Source organism: Ictalurus furcatus, chromosome 13, assembly GCF_023375685.1.
Source record: "Ictalurus furcatus strain D&B chromosome 13, Billie_1.0, whole genome shotgun sequence".
In the NCBI taxonomy this organism is placed as follows: Eukaryota; Metazoa; Chordata; class Actinopteri; order Siluriformes; family Ictaluridae; genus Ictalurus; species Ictalurus furcatus.
In genome coordinates, this window is record NC_071267.1 from 12,437,541 (window position 1) to 12,463,415 (window position 25,875).

Below are 25,875 nucleotides of genomic sequence, written 5' to 3' on the forward strand. Positions count from 1 at the left end.
CATATGGAACCAGCAAATGGCGCTCAGCCACCATGTCTAATAAAAACCTGATTCAATTCTTGGAACAGCTTCACAGCTGCTGGTGAGTAACTTTCCAGAGCTGGAAGGGCTCTGAGGTGTGTGTGTGTGTGTGCTTATACTCAGCTTGACTGATTCTGCTGGTTTGGAAAAAATCAATCATAATCAATTCAGGCTGCGAGGCTGTGAAAAGAAGCTTTCCTATTCTTGTCGACGGCCCCTTTCAGTTCTGTTATCGCACCACATTTTAAGGCCTCGAATAGCCAGTGGAATGGAGGATTTCCTGAGGCGTTCAGATGGGCCAGTGTGGTTATTGGGAGCCAGCAATCTGTGCACAATCCCAGTGTGATTTAATTAAAGCTAATAAATGGCAGGTCTTCTGTGGAGAGCTCTCCACCCCTCACGTGTGCCACATTGATCTTTTCCATTGTCCGTGCTGGGCTAGCCTCAGAGTTCTCGCACGCCAACAATGTCATAGTATAGAAATGAATACGCCACACGAGTGCTGACATCTCTAACGAGGATTTTACAGTCAGGCAAGAGTTGACCGTAAGGAAGATGGGTTATTTAATAAGCACCACTTTCCAGTTTTAGGGGGTAGATCATACAATAAGGGAAGGGGCAAAAATTAGGGTGCGGATAAATGTTTGCGTTATTGTGTGGAGACTGTGAGATCGAATCCCGGCAATGTTGCAGCTATCCACGGCCGTCAGCCAACAGCCGTGCATAAACTCTGGTCCCGGTCATCACAGTGACATCAGCCAGTTGCGTGTGTCCATGAGCTCATGCATGCAGAACAGTACAGATAGTGCTTTCCTCAGAGTGTGTTAAGCTGCGATGTGATGCAGCATGGGAGAAAGTGTGTGTGTGTGTGTTAAACAAACACATGTATGGAGGAGATTGGAGAGTGAGAGTTGCATAAACTCGCTTAATCTTAGTCTATAGTAGGCAATACATACAGTACAACTGGCATACTTATGAAAAGAACTGCAGTGTATTATTCCATTTTATAAATCCATGAACATTACATTTGTCCTTTATCATAGTTTTTATTTAATAGATTATAGTAATTTTCAATGTAATGAGGAAATTGTTCATCTTATTAAAACATATTGCTTGATGTTCCCATGGTAGTAGTTAAACCCACACAAAGTTCAGCTGTGTAATTAGCGTTTCATTTTCTAACTGTCAGACCTGACCTTTTTTATCAATAAAAAATGAAATGATCTGGTGCGCTTCCTGGGGCTTACCATCACAGTTCCTACCATTTACACAGCATGACAGAGGTGGCAAGACACACATATTCAAAACGAACTTTCACTACTGAGCGTTTTCGAAAACGGAAAAGAACAATCAACAGCCCAATTCCAAAATGTTGATCCTATTAAAAATGACCTTCAAAGCACATTTTCACAGACATTTCCATCACCACATAGTTGGGGAATGCAGAACAGTCTAAATGAGCTGTGGTCATCGTTGCACATCAGGAGAGACATCAGCAAGCAACCCTGCCACGACATAAATCCTTCAGAGAAACAGGATCACCGAAAGGTTTAGAAGACCTATATGTACCTACATCTCCCAACCCCAGGGAGATGAAAGAAGAAAAAAAAAAAGAGAGACACAATATGACAGTGTCCTCCACACAGGTTAATAAAGGGGACAGGTGATTATGGCAAGGAGATGGAGTTCAGATTGGATGTGTTTCCTGCCTTCAGTGCAGCTGAACTGGCTTTACAGGAGCACATCCATTCAAAAAGATGTGGAGACTAGTTTCTTGAAGCTTATCTAGTTGGTGGTTACAAGCAACAACTAAATTTGGAATGAAATGGGGCACAAGACGAGCATCAGCCACTCTTCATCCACTGTCAGTATGTAAAATACTAGCAAGCCAAATATTGAACAATACTATGCTGCCAGCGTTATGCCCTGTACACCGCTGAACAGCTTGAGAGAATGATGAAACACTCACAATTGACGTGTGAGAGACATTATTACTACACTGCGAGATATTATGAATGAGTCTTTGGTTTGATCTATTAGACAGGTGAGGAACAGGCATCAATGACATGAAAGCGAACGTGGTTTTCTTTGACATGACACTTTTATTGTAAATCCTGCCAATCCTGCCTCCTGCTCCCTGCAGAAGCCTTCCTACTGTGCTGAATAAAATCGTTCATGTTCATACTCTGTGTGTTATCGATGTGAAACGACATTACACTAAAGCTAATGAAATGCCAGCACAATCAACACGTCTCACTGACAATAAAAGCACAACAACTGTAGTAGAAACAGTCAAGTGAATTTAGTCTTTCTGCCACAGACCGAGACCGAGACCACCTACCCACGCCATGATCACGTTTTTTGCCCAAACCGCCTGCTCTGCATTGGGCGGTTTCCTATACCACGGAGTTCAGCGTCATAGCAGAGCAGGCAGCATTTTGGCTGAGGAGGTGCGAGTGCGTGAGCGTGTCGACCTGGCACTGAGCACAGCCCCACGTCTTAAGCACTGCCCACTGTGCTCGATTGAATCAAGAGTGCGCAGATCCAAAGATCTCTCACTAAGCAGCCGGCCAAGCTGCCCCCTTATTTTTAGTCTCTATCAACTTGGCAGGGTTTCATTTGAGTCAGACACTTTGATTGACTTCACTGCTCCTTCTGCCTCAGAGTCTAAAAACTGAGACCGAGGGAGCCAAAATAAGACAAGCTTAAGTCACCCACGTTCCTGCAGGAAGCAGGGAAATGAATGGGAAGGAATTTTTTTTTTTACCAAGTATGGTAGTACACAGTACAATTTTATAAATAATTTATTATATAGAAAGAGCTGATTAATTCCAATCTTCTTATAACTATGGTCGTGCATGCCTCGCACCTCGAACATCCAGGGTTCGGGGTTTGATTTCCACCTCTGCATCATCTTAAAAAGTTATTTTTTTCCCGTAATTTAATTTGAAAAGTGGAACTTTCATATATTCTAAATTCATTACACATGAAGTGAAATATTTCAAGCCTTTTTTTTGTTTTAATCTTGATGATTACGGCTTATAGCTCATGGAAATCAAAAATCCAGTATCTCAAAATATTAGAATAAAGAATTTATAATACAGAAATGTCAACCTTCTGAAAAGTATGTTAATTTATGCACTCAATACTTGGTCGGAGCTCCTTTTGCATGAATTACTGCATCAATGCGGTGTGGCATAGAAGCAATCAGTCTGTGGCACTGCTGAGGTGTTCTGGAAGCCCAGGTTGCTTTGATAGCGGCCTTCAGCTCGTCTGTATTGTTGAGTCTGGTGTCTCTCATAGATTCTCTATGGGGTTCAGGTCAGGTGAGTTGGCTGGCCAATCATGCACAGTAACACCATGCTCAGTAAACCAGTTAGTAGTAGTTTTGGCACTGTGGGCAGGTACCAAGTCCTGCTGGAAAAGGAAATCAGCATCTCCATAAAACTCGTCAGCAGATAGAAGCATGAAGTGATCTAAAATCTCCTGGTAGACGCTGCATTGACTCTCGATTTGAGAAAACACAGTGGACCAACACCAGCAGATGACATGGCACCCCAAATCATCACTGACTGTGGAAACGTCACACTGGACTTCAAGCAACTTGGATTCTGTGTCTCTCCACTCTTCCTCCAGACTCTGGGACCTTGATTTCCAAATGAAATGCAAAATTTACTTTCATCTTCCCCATGATTGTGGTTGTGTACTGAACCAGACAGAGATTAAAGGCTCAGGAAACCTTTGCAGGTGTTTTGAGTTAAATTAGAGCTCTTTGATCAGAGCTCTTAGAGTTAGATTTACTGATTAGATTAGTTACTGATCAGTAACTGATTAGAGCTGATTAGAGCTCTTCTTAGGTCCCCATTTCTGTATTATAAATTCTTTACTGTAATAGTTTGAGATATTGGATTTTTGATTTCCATGAGCTGTAAGCCGTAATCATCAAGATTAAAACAAAAAAAAAGGTTTGAAATATTTCACTTTATGTGTAATGAATCTAGACTATATGAAAGTTCCAGTTTTTGAATTAAATTATGGAAAATAAATGAACTTTTCCATGATATTCTAATTTTTTTTTTTATATGCACCTGTATCTCAAAAAAATAGCCCAGTGTAAAAAAATAAATAAAGACACAAAACGCTCTACGTTTTGCAGAAGAACAGTGTGACTGTGGTCATCATGCACATGGGGCTTTATTAACCATTCATTTAGATCACCTGTTTACCATGACCTTTTTCAGTGATTTTTTTTTTCTCCCCCAATCGTCATTTCTTGCTAAGCCTTGCCAGTGTCATTATTCTAATTCTGCTCATTATCAAATATCTTCCCCTGTGTTGACCGCTGGTTTAAGAAGAATACAATCTTTTCACTCTCTGCCTGACATTGATTTATTTAGATTTTTTTTGCATTATATGCACATGTATCCTAGTCTTAGTAACAGGTGCTATGCGACAAATCAGACCAGCAGCAGTGCAAAAAATAACCTAATAGTTCAAACATCATTATAAGCTCCATATGAATAACTCCAAACTGATTAGTCTCCAGCCAGCTTTGTTTATTCATTGTGATTGTCTTGTAGATTTCAGAGGCCCACAACTGTTCTGTTTTACCATGGGGTAAATTTATGCTTGAATGATCTGCATCGGCACAAAAAGGCACATACGGTATAATCCGATTTGTTTGGTGTTACACTGATTTTGGTCAAATGCATTAAAAGTTTTGTAGCTACTTTAAAACATCAGGAACTAGGACATTCTTAGTGGCCATTATGCATGGAACTGAAAGTCTAAAACAAAAGTGCCTCTACCTCCCAAGGGCCTGTACTTTGGCAGTGTGTCTCTCCTCCAAGTCAGCCAGCTTCTTCTTTAGACTGTCAACCTCGAGCCGCAGCCCAGCTGAGTGTTCCATCTCTCCGTCCAGCAGACTGCGTAGAGCCCTGCAGCAATCCACACACACACACACACACACACACACACACACACACACAGATATCCAGCAGCATATGTTCATTTCACAGTAGCTCACACAAACAAAAAAGCTAGTGATAGACCTGTCTGTGTGCACTTTTACTTTATCTGTCCATTAACAGCCACTAGTATGACATTTACAATAAAGGGTTAATTATACATAAGATGTGTACATCACAAGAGGTATATATGCAAAGGGAATCTTAGCTGTTCAGTCAAAACCAGTAAAAAAAAACCAACCACTCACGTGTTCTGCTCAGTGAGCTCATCCTTCCTGTTCATCATGGCCACAATAGCTTGACGTAGTTCAGCTACAGGAGCAGAATCATTTTAAAATAAAAGAGAACCAGAATAAAACATGACTATAGCATCACAATTTTCTCCCTCACAGGGAGTCATGCTCAATTTCTCAAAAAACAATAAGAAGATATATTCAGTGAATTTCAGTGTCCCATGCAGACCGCTACTCTTTTCATTAATGGATAGTGTTCCAGACTACTGACATTTTCATTTCTATAGCACCACAGAAATAATAAAGAGAACTTTGTGGAGCTTAAAATACCAGCCAGACATTAATTTCTTTTAAGTGAAGGTGACATGAAAGGGGAAGACATTTATAACACTGCACAGCGAGAGGGTTACACCAGCAATTTCAGTTTAACAACCGACTACCTGTGAACACTGACTGAGGGATAATGAGTCCTTACTAAACACTTTTGTTCAGAGGCCTTATTTTGCCAGGAGACAGTTCTCCCAAAAATTACAGAATTAAAAATAACAGGAAATAACAGCTAACTAATTGTCCAGGTAAAACAATGATGGTTTGTTTTCAGGTATGGAAAATTATCATCATAAATCAGCTGGACTGAAGAGACTGCTAGGCTTTCATTTAATGCAGAGGTTCCAAACCACTGGGCGATGCACTGGTACGTGGGCTGTGGGTTGTTTGGTACCAGGTCATAATGCAGCAGTGAGAAAGCTATCACTTTCTGTCAAGATGAATGACAAATTTTTATTAAACAAAATCCATCAATGTACAGGTGCAAAAAGTTCATTTTTCCATGATTTAATTAAAAAACTTTGATATATTATATATTCATTACAAATAAAGTGAAATATTTCAAGACTTTTTTGTTTTGATCTTGATGATTACAGCTTACAGCTCATGGAAATCAAATATTCAGTATCTCTAATATAATCTCTTATATAAATATTAGAATAAATCATTTATAACACAGAAATGTCGACCTGAGAAGACTCTAATCAGATAATTAACTTAAAACACCTGCAAAGGTTTAATGAGCCTTTAATCTCTCAGTCTGGTTCAGTACACAACCACAATCATGGGGAAGATGAAAGTAAATTTTGCATTTCATTTGGAAATCAAGGTCCCAGAGTCTTGAGGAAGAGTGGAGAGACACAGAATCCAAGTTGCTTGAAGTCCAGTGTGACGTTTCCACAGTCAGTGATGATTTGGGGTGCCATGTCATCTGCTGGTGTTGGTCCACTGTGTTTTCTCAAATTGAGAGTCAATGCAGCATCTACCAGGAGATTTTAGATCACTTCATGCTTCCATCTGCTGACGAGTTTTATGGAGATGCTGATTTCCTTTTCCAGCAGGACTTGTCACCTGCCCACAGTGCCAAAACTACTACTAACTGGTTTGCTGAGGGTATCATTGTGCTTGATCGGCCAGCCAACTCACCTGACCTGAACCCCATAGAGAATCTATGAGAGACACCAGACCCAACAATACAGATGAGCTGAAGGCCGCTATCAAAGCAACCTGGGCTTCCAGAACACCTCAGCAGTGCCACAGGCTGATTGCTTCCATGCCACGCCGCATTGATGCAGTAATTCCTGCAAAAGTAGCTCCGACCAAGTACTGGGTGCATAAATTAACATACTTTCAGAATGTCGACATTTCTGTATTATAAATTCTTTATTTTAATATTTTGATATACTGGATTTTTGATTTCTGTGACCTGTAAGCCGTAATAATAAAGATTATTATTTCAGTTTATGTGTAATGAATCTAAAAGATATGAAAATTCCACTTTTTTAATTAAATTATGGAAAATAAAGAACTTTTCCATGATATTCTAATTTTTTAGATGCACCTGTATATTTGACTTAGTTAAGTATTAGACAAGTACATCATGTTTGGATGTCACCAAAATATTTCAGCTGAAAGTGGTCAAAACGAGAAAGACAAAAAGAACAAAAATTTCAGCCGAAAAAGATTAAATGGACATACAACAAAGTGTCAAATCTAACACTTTACAAATAGTGTCAATGGTAACGATCATTAGAAAGTGAATAACTACACCGAGTGCTGCACCAGTCAGAGCTCGAATGTTTTCAAATACTTTAAGCAGAAAAATCATCTGTGAGAAATGTCTGGCATTTGAACGTTAGACGAACAATCGGAAAAAGGATTATTTAAAAAAATGTATCGTTTGATATACCACCTAAAAATCCACAACATTATGCTATTGCAGCTGCCAACAAGCAGTTCCTGACTGCACAGCTGGTAATAATATTATTCCCTCCTCCACTCTCTTTAGACCTGAAATGATGGAGATGCTCAGTTTCCTGTCTTTTTTTAGGCTACTGGTTCTGGATGATTACATTGTTCAATGAGATTTTTTTTTATGGTAAATTGCAAGCATAGAAAAATATCATCGCACAACCTACTGTATGCTTCATTTTCTTTTGCATGCATTTGCTGTAACTGAATGGATCAATGGAGCACAGGTGTCATGAAATCATAACAGTGGTGGGAGACCCATCTGTATCGTCTCCACCAAACTCATCTCAGTGCAGCCCGTGGATGCCCTGTGACACAGAAAGACCCTGCCTCCAACAGTCGGTGAACAATAATGTGAGCTAGCTCCTGAGCAGCGCGATCATAAGCCCTCACCCTATCATCAGAAGGCTGTCGGTTTAAATCCCAAAAATTGCCATAGCAACCTATGGCCGAGCGAGCATAATTGGCCTTACCTGCTGGTTGGGAAAGATAAGATTGAACAGAACACTCTACCCTGTTGATTTATGAAACATTTGTCATTTGTAGTTGTTGTCTATGAGCTCATCTATGCATAAGCAGGCAGTTAATGTCTTCTGCAAGGGCATTCAGCTACCTCGCGATGACACATGAGCAGCCGTGTGTCATGGCAGAGTTGCGCATGTCTCGGAGGAAGTATGTGTTAGTTTTTACCGTCCCCGGTTTTTAGCTGTTGTGCTATCACAATCATTTTAAAACTGTGAACTGTGATTTGGTATACGTTGTTTAGGTTGGGAACCCATGGTTTGTAGTACTACAAAAAGCTTCTGCTCCAAGTGAAGTGAAAAGCCAGGAGGCTTTGCATCAGCAGCTAAACGAGAGGCAGTCTTATGCTTCAATGCTCACAGTGCCTGAGGGCTGCTCCCATCTTGACAAAACAAAGATCTCACATTAAACCAATCTCAGGAGCTCTAGACCAATCTCTGAAGGAATTCATCTATGTAATCATGCCTGGCCCTCTCCACACAAAGTAAACTCAAATACTCAAAAAATTTCACTGCAAGATCCCCTTTAGAAGTCTGTGTTATTTCTCAAGGGGCTACAGTCCTCATCAGAGAACACTAGAACCTGAGAGTACTGTACCCGAACACAGTCTACTGTGAAGAAGCACTCAGGAGACCTGAATGATGCCAACATATCATCTGTTTACTAAATGTACGTAAAACATTAAACGAACAGCACTCTTATGATTACAAACATGGACCATGCACGGGCAAACTATGGCCCTCTAGCTGGTTTAATTCAGTTCCAGTGTACTGTTCTGCAGTAAATCAATACCTCCATTAGGTACATGAGTGTGATTAAGAGCATACACTTAATATGCGAGAACCTAAAAGCACCTGAAAGTATCCTTTCACACAGGATGCTTATGGCTTGCAGAGAGTGGAGCAGCTGACACACACAGAGCATATTATTCTAATTCTGCTTCTGCTGTGTGCTGCATGTTCATGGATTTTAGCTAGAAACTCTACTATATACACAATGTTCATGTTTTACTTAGCAGTGTATTCTCATAATCTAATCAGCATATGATAACAATTTCAGCCTGCAGCCCTACTGTGGGAAAGTGTTAAAACTTATAAAAGGTCACAAATGCAACAAAATATATTTGTTGGCAAAATGTTCCCCCCCCCCCCCCCCGCCCAATATTTATATATATATGCTTAAGATTGAAAAGACACACACACAACAAAAAGTATTTGTTTTGATGTGAAAACTGATTGTAAATACCTAGGACTTTACTATTGTTTCAGGTTTTGGCTACGCCTCTCGTTACTGGTTTTGATTTACTGAAATGCTTGCTTTACTGACAAAACTCACCAGCAAAAGTAATAGATCTCCCATAATTATACTCATTTATGTATATTGTATGCCTTAAAATTTGTACAATGTAAAGACTAATAAAACCAGTATGTAGGTATGTATTTATGGGATTCCAGTATGTAAGTGTATGTATGCGTGTATTTATTTATTGGGTTCCAGTATGTATGTATGTATGTATGTATGTATTCATGGGGTTAATTAGGAGAATGGTATATTGGACACAATTGTACATATAAGCCTAATGGTGCGTATCTAAAAGGAAAATAGTGAATGTCACCCCCCCAAGCACATATTTACAGTCTAATGTGGTTCCTGAGCTAAAAACTTTGCCCATCCTTGCTGCAGACTGTCAACATGATTGATTTTATAACATTCCGTACTGGGAAAAAAAAAAAAAAACCTGTATTGCAAAGTTTCACAAATTGTCCTCACCAACAGGAAGAGACAACAAAAATGTTTGAAATTAATTTCTGCATGTCTATGAAAGGTCGAAGTGAGTGAGAGAGAAATCAAGCGTGTATCATGTAACGTGTGTGTGTGTGTGTGTGTGTGTGTGTGTGTGTGGATGATCCCGCCTCCTCCCGGGAGCCTCCATCTGGAGGAGAAACACACCCTAGTGACTCGTTCGTGCCTCGGACGCAGAAACACACATTCACCCACACATAATTTATGAGTAATCACAATAGCAGTATCCACACACACAGATGCACAAAAAGCTAAGCAAAACAGGCAGGCACCAAAAATTTTCCATCTGCATTACACAACCATATTTTGGAGGGGAGGGGGTGTTTGTTTTGGGGTTTTTTTACATGTCTATGATTGACATGGTATTTATAAAAGCATTGGGGCTCCTATGCATTTGTTGTTAGTTTGGGCAAAGTGGGTGTGATAATAACGAAGTAAACACACAAAGGTGATGATTTCTTGCCCACATACGAAGCAGGTTTCAGTCACTCTGTGTTCTATTCCTACTATGGATGAATGCATTTATAGCCAGCACATAACTATGCACATTTCAATGCTTTATGCTGTGCTGTATTTAATGTATTTTATTTCCATTCAATTCTAATCTCTGCCTCCTCTGAGTTCGTCGTAGCATACTGTTTTTATCCACCAGTGCAAACTTGTTGAGGTACTGCTCTGGATCAACAGTGCCCTCCACTGGAGGAAGGTGTTCAGTCAGAAATGACACAAATGCAACAGGCTTAAATCAGAAAACTAAACTGGAAATACTCAGAAAATAGACTAAGAGAGCTCTGTTTATGTTCAGAGGAAAATATGATTAGACTTCATTAGGATAAAATGTCCAGTCTTAACCAGTCGTCAACAACAAACGTCAGGATATTTCTTTCCACTCCAAATTTACTCTATGTTAACCATAAGCCATTATGAGGCTCAAGGAAACAACACAGAAAGACACAAGTGAATTCCCCAGTTTTCCCCAAGCAGATCTGCCACCACTGATGTATTCATATATGACTAACAGCTACAAAAGCACAGTAGGGATATGGTCAAAAGCATGTCTGTGATTTTGAAAAGGCACATACTAAGGTACATCACCAACAAATACAAGTACAGCTGTACAATATATACTGATCAGCCATAACATTAAAACCACCTGCCTAATATTGTATAGGTCCCCTTGGGTCGCCAAAACAACTCTGACCCATTGAGACATGGACTCCACAAGACCTCTGAAGGTGTGCTGTGGTATCTGACACCGGGACGTTAGTAGCAGATCCTTTAAGTCCGGTAAGTTGAGAGGTGGGGCTTCATGGATCGGATTTGTTTGTCCAGCACGTCCCACAGATGTTCAATCGGATTGAGATACGAATGAACGAGACCACTGCCATTAGGAAGGGGTGTACAGTACCTGGTCTGCAGCAATGTTTAGGTAGATGGTACGTTCAAAGGAATATCCACAGGAATGCCAGGACCCAAGTTTCCCAGCAGAACATTGCCCAAATTGTTCATCACACTGTTGCTGTAGGCTTGCCTTCTTCCCATAGTGCATCCTGGTGTCATCTCTTCCCCAGGTAAGCGATGCATACAATCCCACCATCCACGTGATGTAAATGAAAACAAGATTCATCAGACCAGGCCACCTTCTCCCACTGCTCCATGGTCCAGTTCTGATGCGCACATGCCCAGGTGCTTTCAGCGGTGTACAGGGGTCAGCATGGGCACTCGGACCGGTCTGCAGCTACGCAGGCCCATTCGCAGCTTGCTTTGTGATACCTTTCTATCAAAGACAGCATTAACTTTTTCAGCAACTTGTGCTCAGTAGCTCTTCTGGGGGATCGGACCAGACAAACTAGCCTTCGCTCCACACGTGCATGAACAAGCCTTGGGCACCGGCTGTCCTTTCTTAGACGACTTTTGTAGGTACTAACCACTGCACACCAGGAACACCCCACAAGACCTGCCGTTTTGGAGATTCTCTGACTCAGTAATCTAGCCATCACAATTTGGCCCTTGTCAAAGTCGCTCAGATCCTTACGCTTGCCCATTTTTTCTGCTTACAACACATCAACTCCGAGAACTTTCTGTTCCCTTACAGCATAATATATCCCACCCCTTGACAGGTGACACTGTAATGAGATAATCAAATGTTATTCACTTCACCTCTCTGGGGTTTTAATGTTATGGCTGATCGGTGTATTGTTTATTGTTATACCACAGCAGTTGGATTCTCAGATCTGGTTGGTCAGATGGTGTTAATTAACTGAACAGCAGCTCTGATAGTATTGCCAGCTATAATTCAAATAATGATTTAGGGTTTATATTAATGTGCTCAGTCTAACAGGTTATTGTTTCTATAGCAACTCATTCACAATGAGTTTTATGGCAGACACTTCACATACTCTAACAATAATAATAAACAGATAAAAACTTTATCTGCTATTTAAACTTTATTTTCTATTTAACAAAGAAAAGTGTGTCATCTTATGATGATATGATGAAGTCTGCTGTATGGGGGTGGTTATTTAACATTTCTGGAAGAGTCTCTATGTCAGCACTTTGTAAGAGTCAGTGCATTTTCTGCCACTGGAGAGTCTACAGGACAGAGGACTTTGCACTATTTTGGTATATCAGCACACCTCATCGTGTTTTATTCCTTACTTATTGCAGGACTGGCCTTTGAAACACTGATATGCAACATTCAAAATGATCACAAACAACGTTTACATGTTGTGTTCTGTGAGCATCCTTAACACTCTCAAAGGTTCCCGGTGAGCTTTATCTGGGTGTGTTTATAAATCATAACGATGTAATAAATAAATAAATAAATAAATACTCTTCTCTTTTTATTCAATTAATTCATTCACAACAGTTCACTGCTATAGTATAGATCAATATTATGGAAATGTGTAATGTTTGTCCATATCATACAACCCTATCAGACAGTAACAATATTAACGTCTCTGGTTGTGTATGTTAATGCAGAAAAGGTAGAACACCCACTCACCCATAGTCATAGAGTCAGGCAGGCCAGGACTGGTCACTACACTGGTCACAGAGGCATTCTGGGTCAACATGTTGGATTCCATGCTGAAAGAGAGAAAAAAGTATTGCAGTTCATGAACAGCAGCCCACATTAATTCAATAAGAGGTACAAAGCAGAAGTGTTACCTGAACTCAGCTTTTGGTTTTTCAGTGTCAGTGGTTGGACTTGAACTCTCTGTTTGCTCGTGAAATCCTATCGTCTCAACAGAGTCGTCAACTGAAAGTAAAAAAAAAAAAAAAAGGCAGACCTCAGTGTTAGTTCTTAAAGTTAATTTCACTTCTACTCACTACTAATTCTATTTTATTAGTCAATGAACTGTAGATGAAGTGTTCATTTTTTATGGATAAGACCAGAGCAAGTGAGACAGGGTGTCCAGACCTTTCGGGCTGTAGGTTTCTGCTGCAGTAAGAGGGATGAGGATGTCTGAGCTGTCGTTGTCAGCCTCTGTAATGATCGGCCTGGGGCTCCAAGTCGAAACACTGGACAAGCTCCCAATTACAACCCTGGATGAACAAATTATTCTCACTCAGTTATCTGCTATGTTTATGAAAAACAGTGTTATATCATTATTAATTCATTTATGTGCTGCACTTGGCAAAATAACATAGTATATGGGTATGAACACACTGTTCCCCACTCCCGTGGTCCTCCTGAGGCACTGGCCGGCTCTTGCCGTAAAAATCGTCATCCTCGTCTTCCTCGTGGTACATGCTCTTAGTGTCGAGAAGAGCTCCGTTCTGGGGAGGTGTTTCAGCCCAACTGATGATGCCATGCTCTGGCTCAGGCAGCCCGTTCTGTAAGGGGGATGACTCACAAGCCTCTAGACCTTCCTCTGAGGTCACATCACCCGTCGTACTCTTCCTCAGACTCCTCCTGACACCTCCACAGCCCTCGTCTTCATCTTCTGCTCCCGCGTCCAGATCGTCATCAAACGAAATGATGTTAGTGATTTTCTTCTTCCTCCTTCGCTCCTTCCTCAAACCAGAATCTAAAGAGCAGGGGGAACAGAAACCAGGAAGATTCAGATGTTGCACAGTGATTTTAAAATGAACAATAACCAAGAAGAGAGGCATTATTAGAAAACTCTGAACAAGTACTTTAGCATGGATACTGACCATAAAGAGACTTAATAACATACATACAATAATAACATACTACATGAGTAAAAAGGGAATTATTACAGAACACGTTCATGTAGTTTCCCCCTGTACCTGTGGATGTGCTCCGGGGCAGGACAGGCAGGGGGTCAGAGGGACAGTCTGAGCGTGGTGTAAAACCGGGCACCACGGCTGTGGCAGTGCCGATCTCTCTGAGCAGGGTGCTGACGCCCTGCGCCGACTCCTTCCACAGACTGCTCATGCCCTGTGTAGACTCTTTTATCAGAAGTGAGACAGACGGTCCGGCCCGCGCCTGCCCATTCAGATCCGTGTTGTCAATGTTGATGGCGAACAGGATGGAGTTCAGTCCTGCTTCCACAAAGAGAACATTCGTGTGAAATGATGCTCTGCTGAGAACTAATAAACGCTCGTTAATGAATCTTTTTGTAAAGCTGGTGTGTAAATGTTTTCGCTGGCTAAACTGAACGAGAAAAATTCCTGACAGATTTAAAATTTTTCGGTAATGACGATCTTCCTTGTACTCGTGTGTGTATGTTGATAAATGGCAGTTACCTATTAATTAGAAAGCGCATTCACGGCAGGGTTGATTTACATTTATTGACACCCTCAATATTTTTAAAAAGGTAAAGATGATAGACAGCTGAACACAACTAAATGACGATTAAACGGTGAATGAGAACCTTCTAAAGGCGGGGAAATCTTCCAGTAATCCAGCTCAACCATTACAGTTTATTGGTTACAACAGCCACGGACTGACTTCCTCGTTTTATAAGCCGGTTTAATTTGTCTTCATTTATGAATTCTTTTTGATTGCTTTATTATTATTATGACTCAACCAAGCCTCCAAAATATTTCATTAAACTCATGGATGCAATTGAAATAAGCTATTTAAACTTGACAGCATAACCTGTAAATAAAATAGTATTTCGCATTAAGACATTTCTTGTGTAAACTCTCCTGCAAATGATTTATGAATAATTCATTCATCCAGCATGATAAATTGGGCTCAATGATTAAACGAACAAAAAAAACACCCTTAATGACAGACCTTCCGGTTATCAGTTTTTGGCTCAAACTATGAAATGGTCAATAATGAACAAAAATACATGAGAAAAAAAAAAAGAGCTAAACAAATACATACAGTGAGGGAAAAAAGTATTTGATCCCCTGCTGATTTTGTACGTTTGCCCACTGACAAAGAAATGATCAGTCTATAATTTTAATGGTAGATTTATTTGAACAGTGAGAGACAGAATAACAACAAGAAAATCCAGAAAAACGCATGTCAAAAATGTTATAAATTCATTTGCATTTTAATGAGGGAAATAAGTATTTGACCCCCTCTCAATCAGAAAGATTTCTGGCTCCCAGATGTCTTTTATACAGGTAACGAGCTGAGATTAGGAGCACACTCTTAAAGGGAGTGCTCCTAATCTCAGCTTGTTACCTGTATAAAAGACACCTGTCCACAGAAGCAATCAATCAATCAGATTCCAAACTCTCCACCATGGCCAAGACCAAAGAGCTCTCCAAGGATGTCAGGGACAAGATTGTAGACCTACACAAGTCTGGAATGGGCTACAAGAGCATTGCCAAGCAGCTTGGTGAGAAGGTGACAACAGTTGGTGCGATTATTCGCAAACGGAAGAAACACAAAAGAACTGTCAATCTCCCTCGGCCTGGGGCTCCATGCAAGATCTCACCTCGTGGAGTTGCAATGATCATGAGAACAGTGAGGAATCAGCCCAGAACTACACGGGAGGATCTTGTCAATGATCTCAAGGCAGCTGGGACCATAGTCACCAAGAAAACAATTGGTAACACACTACGCCGTGAAGGACTGAAATCCTGCAGCGCCCGCAAGGTCCCCCTGCTCAAGAAAGCACATATACATGCCCGTCTGAAGTTTGCCAGTGAACATCTGAATGATTCAGAGGACAACTGGGTGAAAGTGTTGTGGTCAGATGAGACCAAAATGGAGCTCTTTGGCATCGACTCAACTCGCCGTGTTTGGAGGAGGAGGAATGCTGCCTATGACCCCAAGAACACCATCCCCACCGTCAAACATGGAGGTGGAAACATTATGCTTTGGGGGTGTTTTTCTGCTAAGGGGACAGGACAACTTCACCACATCAAAGGGACGATGGACGGGGCCATGTACCGTCAAATCTTGGGTGAGAACCTCCTTCCCTCAGCCAGGGCACTGAAAATGGGTCGTGGATGGGTATTCCAGCATGACAATGACCCAAAACACACAGCCAAGGCAACAAAGGAGTGGCTCTAGAAGAAGCACATTAAGGTCCTGGAGTGGCCTAGCCAGTCTCCAGACCTTAATCCTATAGAAAATCTGTGGAGGGAGCTGAAGGTTCGAGTTGCCAAACGTCAGCCTCGAAACCTTAATGACATGGAGAAGATCTGCAAAGAGGAGTGGGACAAAATCCCTCCTGAGATGTGTGTAAACCTGGCGGCCAACTACAAGAAACGTCTGACCTCTGTGATTGCCAACAAGGGTTTTGCCACCAAGTACTAAGTCATGTTTTGCAGAGGGGTCAAATAAATATTTCCCTCATTAAAATGCAAATCAATTTATAACATTTTTGACTTGCGTTTTTCTGGATTTTTTTTGTTGTTATTCTGTCTCTCACTGTTCAAATAAATCTACCATTAAAATTATAGAGTGATCATTTCTTTGTCAGTGGGCAAACGTACAAAATCAGCAGGGGATCAAATACTTTTTTCCCTCACTGTAAATAACACTATGAGAAGTACGGCATCTCAGGTAACTCTTTCAACATTTAATTTTCTATTGATTTCCAAATTGCAAAATGAACCTATAGAAGCTGTTCACAGCTACTAACCTGCAGCCATAGTGGGAAGCATACTGGCTCTCTCCTCATCAAGGATAAAAGCCCACTCTTCATAGAATGCACTAGAAAACATACAAATGATCTGACTTTTTAAAAAGTTTCAACTTTTATAACTACTTACTCAAACAGGGTTAGGAAATAAGCATTCAAGCCCCCAAAACTGTACACCCTTCAAAAGCAAAAAAAATACATCACTCCTGACTGGGAACCTGAATAAAACAGCAGCGTGAATCAAACAGAGCAAGGTGTACCTCAGCCGAGGACGGTCAGCCAGCAGCATGTGGAGGTAGCGCTCCAAAGAGTGCTCATTGAGGGCACAGCGCAGCCAAGCCCTGCCTCGGCCCAGCTCAGACCAGATGTTCCTCAGAGAATAGAAACGCTGCAGCTCGTGACGGTTCAGGTGCTCTTTCACGTAGAACCAGAAGGTCAAATCTACAAAATTCAATTCAATTTTATCTGCACATCATTTTAACAATGGACATTGTCACAAAGCAGCATTACAGTAATAAATAAATTCCAGATATAAATTTGGCATTTATAAATGTATCCCTAATGAGCAAGCCAGAGGTGATGGTGGCAAGGGAAAACTCCCTGAGACGATATGAGGAAGAAACCTAAAGGGGAATCAGACTCAAACGGGAACCAGTCCTCATCTGGGTGACACTGGATAGTGCGATTATAAATAATTCCCTTCTATATTTGTCTGCCATATAAGTAAAAAGTGCCAAAAAGGAACTTATGAGCTTATGACCAACTGATGAACAAGAGCACCAAAGTCATTTTTGAATTCATTATAGTTTTAACTTGTTTTTTGTTATCAGCTCTTCAATGATGGAAACTTGAGTGCAAAACTGTTTGTAGCAATTGCAGCCCTAAGCCAACACAGGAAAAACAGTCATACAGCACTGTTACACATCTACCACATTCATCTGTGACTTCTGCTTCAGCTTAAATACCCGTTTAACTGCGTTAACACGGCTCGTTATAGTATTGCATGTATCGTAGTGAAAATTGAGCTTGTTACAAATATTCTACTTGGCTCAGGTCACCAGGGTCAAACAGAGACGGCATACTGGAAACTCAGCAGTTAAGGTTGTGTGTGACTGACTGAACCACTCAACGCCTCACCCATATGTTTGTATTGTTTACTGTTTCTCTTTCAGTAATGTGTGTAGAAAAGTGTTGGTCAAATGAGAAAATCATATTCTTTCATTCAGTCATCTTCAGTAACTACTTTAACCTGGTGGATGGGACACCAGTCCAGCACAGAGCATCATGTACACGTACATTTGCATCACCAATCCACATACCAGTATGTTATTGATAGGTGAGAGGAAACCAAAAAAATCTGGATGGAAAGGAACATGAGGGACCCTCAAACACAGGAGGACTCACAAAAGGTGCAGATCTTGCTAGTAGTAGCAAATGTTTAAAAGAGAGTATTGAAGGCGGGGCAACGGCCAATCAAACAGAGGTTAGGTTTAGATCCTGAACCCAATTGGTGGATTTTAGATGCTATAAGGTGTACAGTGTGGCAATGCATACAAACCCGCAGTAAATGAGTACACAAGAGAAACTGCCAGTAATTCGTTTTTCCTCATTTGGGTTTATTTGGGGCAGTATTACCTCGATATGTTAGAATGAAACCGACTGAAATTATTATTTTCCAAGTATGTTTAAGTAAAGATAAGTACATTATCGAAAACGATCTACTGAAATCGAGACCCCTCGGTTTCAGAATGATGATAACAGAAGTCAAATGTAGGCCCCAATTTCACACTTCAAAAAAAAGAGGACCCTGGGAAATGTGCAACAACCTGCTGAAAGTCTCCTGGGATCTACAAAGTCTCTTTTAAACAAAGCCCAAGAGCACCTACAGCTAGATAGACAGCAGTGGCACTCAAAAATAAAAAATGAAAATAAAAATTAAATAAATAATTTTTAAAAAGGTGCAAATGTCATAATGGCTTGCTGTTATCACATCATTTCTTCATACGATTCTTATCTTTTCTTGGATCACTTTTCTTTTCTTTTCTTTTACTAACAACTGATCTTAAACTACTCATAAAATTTCCCAAAACTAAAGAAGGGAGACGGAGGGACTCAAATATGTGAGGCAGACTCTCCAATTAAACCTCTATAGCGCTCTTAAAATTGACACCCGCCAAGTATATGCTATCCAATTGAGTATGTCGAGCAAATTTACCTCTGCAGTTAATCTCTCTAAGCTACGGTGCATTAACAAATGGTATCATTCTTAGTCCCCTGTTGCTTTTTAAAAACTCTAAACCACAACAGGTGCCGGTAGTAAACCTCAGAGATGGCCTATTTCTCTTTTTTGCCCTTTTTCATGACAATTATTGCATAACCATCTGGTTTCACAAACACTCTCAGCACCTGCTTTCCCTGTACGAGACCTCTGAAGCATCTGTTTCCTCTATGGACTGCCCGCAGCTCTATAGATACTTTCTGTTATTAAGACACCTCCCAGGTAGGGCCTCCCAGGTTTAGAAGGTAAGTGTATACTAGCAGTTCATTTAGTGACCTTTTACCAAGGTTACTGAGAAAAATGTTTCAAAAGGTTACTTGTCCATAAAGTCTTCTTTAAATATTAACCAGAGAATGTGGCAAGCCTCAGTAAAAGATGAGTGTCAAGTCAGTAGTTTGCCTACCTCCTTCGGTCTTGCTGGTGAAGCCAGCCACCTGCTTTATGGCCGCAGCGGTGAGCGCCAGGCCTCGGCTCTTCCTCAGACCATGCTGAAGCACAGCCTCAAACTGGGCACACAGGCAGATGACTCTGAAAACACACACAGCAGTCAGGAACAGACGAGCCAGTGGAAAAATGTACAATATTGGCCTGTCAGGGAATATAATTGAAAACACAATCACAGCAAAATCACAGATGAGTCACAGGCAGGCAACTGTACAAGATAAAGCAAACAATACAGGATGAAGTAGAGAACAGGAGAAAACAGGAAAAGGTGGGGGACCCTACAACGCAGTTTCTGATGCAAACAGAATTTGAATGTAATGATTCAGAAATAAAATGATAGCATATCTATTCAATTTCATCAAACCTGCTGTCAGAGTCTGAGGCAATCTCCTTTCTTCCACCAAAGCGAATTTGGCACTATTAAAAAAAAAAAAAAAAAAAACCCAACCATATTAAATCATATAAATATGCAGAACTTTAAATGAGTACCTAAATAAGTTTCAATGTCAAACACACACGTTGTACACACAAGCATGCAACAAAAGACAAGTACTCACATTCGTAGAAGGTGACGGTTAAGATATACACACAAGCGTGTAACTGAAGATGAGTGCTCACATCCTACCCTCCCCACATTCCTCCCATCTGCCCTTATTGCACAAATTCTTAGTTACTGTATGTACAAATTTTAGTAGCTGCAAATACTGTAGTTATTACACGTATTTCTGGTTATTGCACATATTGTAGCTATATTGCACACATTTCATAGTAAATGCACAGATTATTACTTATTGCATATTTATAAACAAAAGAGCATTTTAAGAGAGACTTAGTTCATTCCTTAAACTTAACATAGTGGATTTAATTAGTGTAACAAAGAATAAGTCAACTCAAACCAGTACAGGTAAGCTGTGCTCAAAGCAATCCATTTGTAAACTTAAATCTGAGCAAGCTTAAAACTCGTCAGGTTTGAGAGTACAGCACCAAGTCGTTAATATCTGATCGTCCAATCATTCAGGTTCTCGAACATCCCAGCCAAGGGGTTCTCAAGCTTTTTGGAAACCACTACCTATAAAAGTCAATTCCACAGACTTTGCTTGAACAATTCAAATATTATACTCAAAGTATATTTTTCAGTCATGATATTACATCAAATTATCATGTTATGGCTATTAACATCATATTTTCATATTATGGTTATTTAATGGAGCCATAGAGATTTTTATTCCTGAACGTTTCACCAAAAGGAACACACTGAAACATTAGAGTCATTATTTATAGTGCTACTTACTTACTTACAGTGATGTTTATACACTGCAGCCTATTAGATAGTATTTTCATTAAATAATTAGTAATAATTATAATCAGTAATAATGTTGTCATTCACAATGAATACTATCATGCGATGTCAGAACAGCCCTTCCCACCCATCTGATTGGCTGATTAGCAATGCTTCAAATGAATGTTAATTTAATATTAATAATTTTAAGTACAGGGCAACTTTGAAGCCTTATTTGAACTATTAGAGCTTTTTTATTCCTGATCTTTTCACTCATCCATATTTATTCACTTAAAACTTACTGGTTTTATTAAAAGATTAAAGTTCACATTATTTATGCTTGTTTTTAAGTTACTGAATTTTACTTTAACCCTTTTTAACTAAATAATAACCCTAACAACTTTGATAAGAGTTAATAGTTAAAATATGATTTAGATCCATCCAGTGTATACAGTCACGGAACCACCAGATGTTCATAACGGACCCCGGGGGTTCTCCAGACTCCACTTTCACAGCCATGGGTTTGAGATACTGTACCTGTTTAACTGCATCCAGCAATCTTTCCAGAAGGTTTTGTCTTTTCAGGTCATGTTGCTGTGTGCCTAAAAGATCCAAACATTCAGCATATTACTGGAACATCCACTTTTCTCACAAAAGCATATCCAGACATTGCACCAAGCCTGCGCGTGTTGTTATTGGCCTGTTATTGAAGATTAAAGAAGTTCACAGCTTTTTATTATACAGATTCCTTTTTATAAGCAGAACTATCTGATTAATTGAAGTTTCTGACTTCCACCTCTTCACGCTCATCACTTCCTACTTACTGTAGCTGTGCAAGTGCATGTATCTATAAATCACTGACACACTGTTTATCACAGATTAGCATCGTCATACATGTGAAATACTAAAATATATACAAAATGTCATAGGTTTAAGTCTGACATGGTATACAGTACGTGTATCTGCATCATGATTGTTTCATGTTGGTCTGTGAACTATAATGTCTGATTTGCTCTGTGACCTATATGTGAATTTGTGGCACTGTGAACTTTAAATATGCCAACAAAAATAATTCCAATACCTGTTTGTGTATCTTTCTATGGTGTAGTGTATTTGCAAACAAGGTGTTTTTTAAGTCTGACCGCTTCTTTGCCAATAAGGACAGAGCTTGACTTGAGTGAGGATGTAAAGGGGATGTAGCTCTGCATGGCTTAAACATGGAAAAAAAAAACAACACCATCCCCTTTTTAAAAAGTGTCATGCGCTTTGGATTAAGTGTATGTGAGTTGGATAAGAAGCTAGCCCTCTAACTGGCTTGTATGTTTGGGGGTTTTTTGTTTGTTTGTTTTTTTACTATCAAAGTAAGATAGTACAAAAGATCCTTCTTGTGAAATAAGCCTTAGAGTATTTCCAGAGTACTGACATTTAGGACAAACCCTAACGTTTTAAAGAAACTAAAATAATGTTTAAAACAAAACAAACAAAAAAAACAAAGGGCAACAATGTGACCTACACTGCGATGTGTGTAGGTCACAATTATTATATAATCAGCTAATCTGAGTTATCTTGATGCGTTTTTTTTTTTATGTAGATATGTGTAATCAGTCGAGCAGAAAGTGTCACTAAACACAGTTTTCATTTTCAGTGGACTCTGATGGACTCAAAGTTTCTTTCGTAAAAAGAACAACACAAAAGTGACACACTCAAAGCTTTTTAATTATCATGGGAAATAGGTTGCAGCCAGGGGAACTGTGATGTAGTCACCCATCTTCATCTAGCTCTAGGGGCTGACCCTATCCTAAACCTGGAAACGATACAAAATCAAAATAAAAAACTTCTTTCTTAAAACACCAACAAAAATATTTAAGACTGAATAAACTGTCTCCTGAAGAGAAAAATCAGTCACGCTCAGCAACAGCAGCTCGCCTGGATGCATATAACGTAGCATGAAACTGGACTGTCAGAATTGTTCCCTTGTTCCAGGAGGACCAGTGAAGTGTACAGAGCCAAATCTGTGTGCGTAACGATGATACACTGATACACACAGACCGGGCCTCAAATCTGCCTGACTGAAGTCCCACTAAAACTTCTGGGATTTTTTTTGAAACAACCGATTCAAGACACTTGTGAAATCTTTACCTGTCTAGACTGGCACTGCTGTTATGACAACACAGTTTTAGTAAAGAAATGAGACGTGACTAACTTTTCTTTGTTAAAAGACAGGCTATGTTGTATATATTCAACTCATTATTTGACTTTTATACAGTCTAAAAGGCAGATGGAAATTGTATTTACTCGTAATGCAATGTCACTAAATGAATGTGCATTATTACACAGCTTATTACTGTAACTGTTCGTCTGAATGAAGGCAATACAGCACAGTTCAAATAAATAAATAAATAAATAAATAAACCCGATAATCAGAAAAAAAGAGTCCATCCTATCGTCATGAGCTCATGTATGTTGAAGGGGGCAGAGGGCTTTCCTCAAAGTGTGTTCTGCTGCCGTGTAAAGTAGCATCAACAGTCATTTTAAAGGATGTGGTGGCTTCACGTGTTTCAGAGGAAGACTGGTAGCCATGGTGCGGTACGCAAATACGATAACTGGGAGGAAATGGTGTAAAATAAAATAAAAACTAATAACAAATCACTGTAATGTTTTTATATACATACATACGGTTTAGATGTTTAAACATTAAGCTCCTCAAAAAAAAGTTCCTAGTTTAACCAGTGAACAAGGATATTACATTTTATTTATGGAACAAATTTTTAAGAAACATTAAAATTTTGATTCATCTGATTTTTTTTTTTACACTTATGCTAGTGTTTACATTTATGCCAACAGTCCAATTCTGATAGTTTTCCACTGCAGTATTTCGTTTTTTCTGGGTTGCTTTTTTTTTTTTTAACAACACAGCTCCAGAAGTAAAACAAATAGCATGTGATATCGCATGTAAAAAATAATAGTTTGTACTGCTCATTGAAACTGGTACCATATTGCTAATTTCCACAGGCTGGACACTGACACAACAAAACAAATAAAGTGAAAGTAACCTTTGAGCGCGCGTACGTGTGCGCACACACACACACACACACACACACACAGACACACTTTGTGAACTCCTGCATATAAAAAAAAGTGTTAAAGTATTTCCTCCATGTCCTGTTGTCAAATTAACAAAGAGTCTTAAATGTGAGGGCAAAACTCTTTCCAGTGTTCTTCAGACATGTGTGGATACAGGGCTGGGTTTGGTGCTGAGAGGAGCGGATGTGGTGACAGCTAATTTCACTAAAACACTTTACCCGGAGAAAAAAAACGAATCTTTCGATTTCTCTCTCTCTCTCTCTCTCTCTCTCTCTGTCGCTGTCTGTTTGTCTTTCTCTCTCTCTCTATTTATCTCTGATTTGCACTCACCGTTCATTCTGTCAGTCCACCCCAGGCTGATCTGGTCCCCTGGTAATACGGCATGAAGACAGGTTTCCTTCCTCAAGGGCGAAAGTTACTCGAGGCGGTGTTCACAGCGTAGTTTATTCAAATTACTCTTTACATTTTAAAAAATATATGAATTTGTTGTCATTGCCATCGATGAAACCCGCAGGAGGAAGTCAAACTGACTGACTACTGACTTACTGACTTACTAGCCAACTCGCTACCTGTCAACAACACAGGCCTGCTCACACACTCTATAATCCTTTTTTTATTTTTTTATTTTTTTTTTTTAAAATATCTTAACTCAGCCGCTTTATACGTAAACACTGTGCAGAAAAAAAAGTCTTCATTATTTGGTGTACTGAAGAAGCCGCGATTCACTTTTCCGAAGTGCTAGTGCTAAGCTAAACACCAACACTGCACAGCGGGCGCCTTTTATTAGTCACGTGACCCAGCGTGTTGGTCATATGACCGCGTTGTCTTTTTTTTTTTATCCATCATGGCATCACCAGTGCTTAAATGGCGCCCTTCACACTGTAGAAAGATAGGACTGTATGATCAACAGGAAGGAATTTAGTATCCAGCATGCGATTACATTTCATCAACAAAAATGACTCTGCTTTAATGTTGCATTTAACCGTAAATTAAATCCAATCCCTTTTGCTCCATGATTTAAGACTGAAACTTTTAAAAGTGCAGCTGATGTGGTTTAAACTGCACAACTTTATATGAGGAAGAAAATAAAACAGAATATACCATTTATATCCAAAAGCATTTACTAAATTTGATGAATGTATGATGAATGACTTCATCAAAGGAGGTTTCTATTGTTTTCACTCAAAAAAAAAGGAAAAAACTAACTTTAATCTCACTCTAGTTAGTTGATCAGTGTTGCGGTTCTCTGTTTAAATGAGTTACAAATATAAAATCAAAAGTGTTTAGGGTTTTTCGCACAAAACAAATATGCATTGTCATACACTGTGCATATGAAGCTGTGCACCTGCACAAGGGTTTTTAATGAGCAAATAACATTGTAGCTACAAACCCAGTATGGCTTTATCCACATTTGATACAAAATACATGTTCTGTGATATATCTCATCATCCCTGAAGCAGTTAAACTAACAATATTCTCTGTGAATGGTCAAAGGATATCCATCGTCAGTCTGGATTCATAGATCAGGATGATCATTATCATCAAGAGTATATATAATGCAGAAACAGCCTACATTTCTTTTCCACGGGATGTGATTAAATCACAGGTAGTATACTCAGTCTGTAGCAGACTTCAGCGGTACCCATTTGTGCTGCTGGAGATTTACTGTCCTGCTTAGTTTAGCAAACCCATTACACCTGATCCAGATATTCAGCCTCTTCAAAAACATCTAAACACTGAAGCGAAGCTAAACGAATCAGAGCTGGAGATGAAAAAGAGCTCCAACAGCAGGATTTGGCACAGCTGAAAGCCAAGAAAAACTGAATAAAATATGTAAACATCATTTGTTGCATTTTAGAGACTGCCTCATTTTATATTGTTCAAGTACTTCTTATACGATTTCAGTTCTCCAGACACCTAATGTTAC

General features: G+C 39.7%; 1 protein-coding gene across 1 annotated transcript in view; it reads right to left on the reverse strand.

Annotated features, from left to right (window-relative positions):
* The window catches only part of snx29 (sorting nexin 29), a 106,795-nt gene extending 81,981 nt beyond the window's left edge, over positions 1–24,814 (reverse strand). Inside the window, exons 1-13 of the mRNA XM_053640558.1 lie at positions 24,279–24,814; positions 21,402–21,466; positions 19,950–20,002; positions 19,545–19,669; positions 17,124–17,304; positions 16,864–16,934; positions 14,099–14,353; positions 13,515–13,875; positions 13,266–13,390; positions 13,013–13,103; positions 12,849–12,931; positions 5,237–5,300; positions 4,830–4,958 (exon numbers count right to left, since the gene is read on the reverse strand). Of these exons, the coding sequence (XP_053496533.1) occupies positions 4,830–4,958; positions 5,237–5,300; positions 12,849–12,931; positions 13,013–13,103; positions 13,266–13,390; positions 13,515–13,875; positions 14,099–14,353; positions 16,864–16,934; positions 17,124–17,304; positions 19,545–19,669; positions 19,950–20,002; positions 21,402–21,466; positions 24,279–24,285 (1,610 nt within the window). The 5' untranslated portion in view covers positions 24,286–24,814. The remainder of the gene's footprint in view (positions 1–4,829; positions 4,959–5,236; positions 5,301–12,848; positions 12,932–13,012; positions 13,104–13,265; positions 13,391–13,514; positions 13,876–14,098; positions 14,354–16,863; positions 16,935–17,123; positions 17,305–19,544; positions 19,670–19,949; positions 20,003–21,401; positions 21,467–24,278) is intronic.
* Positions 24,815–25,875: the final 1,061 nt, after the last annotated feature.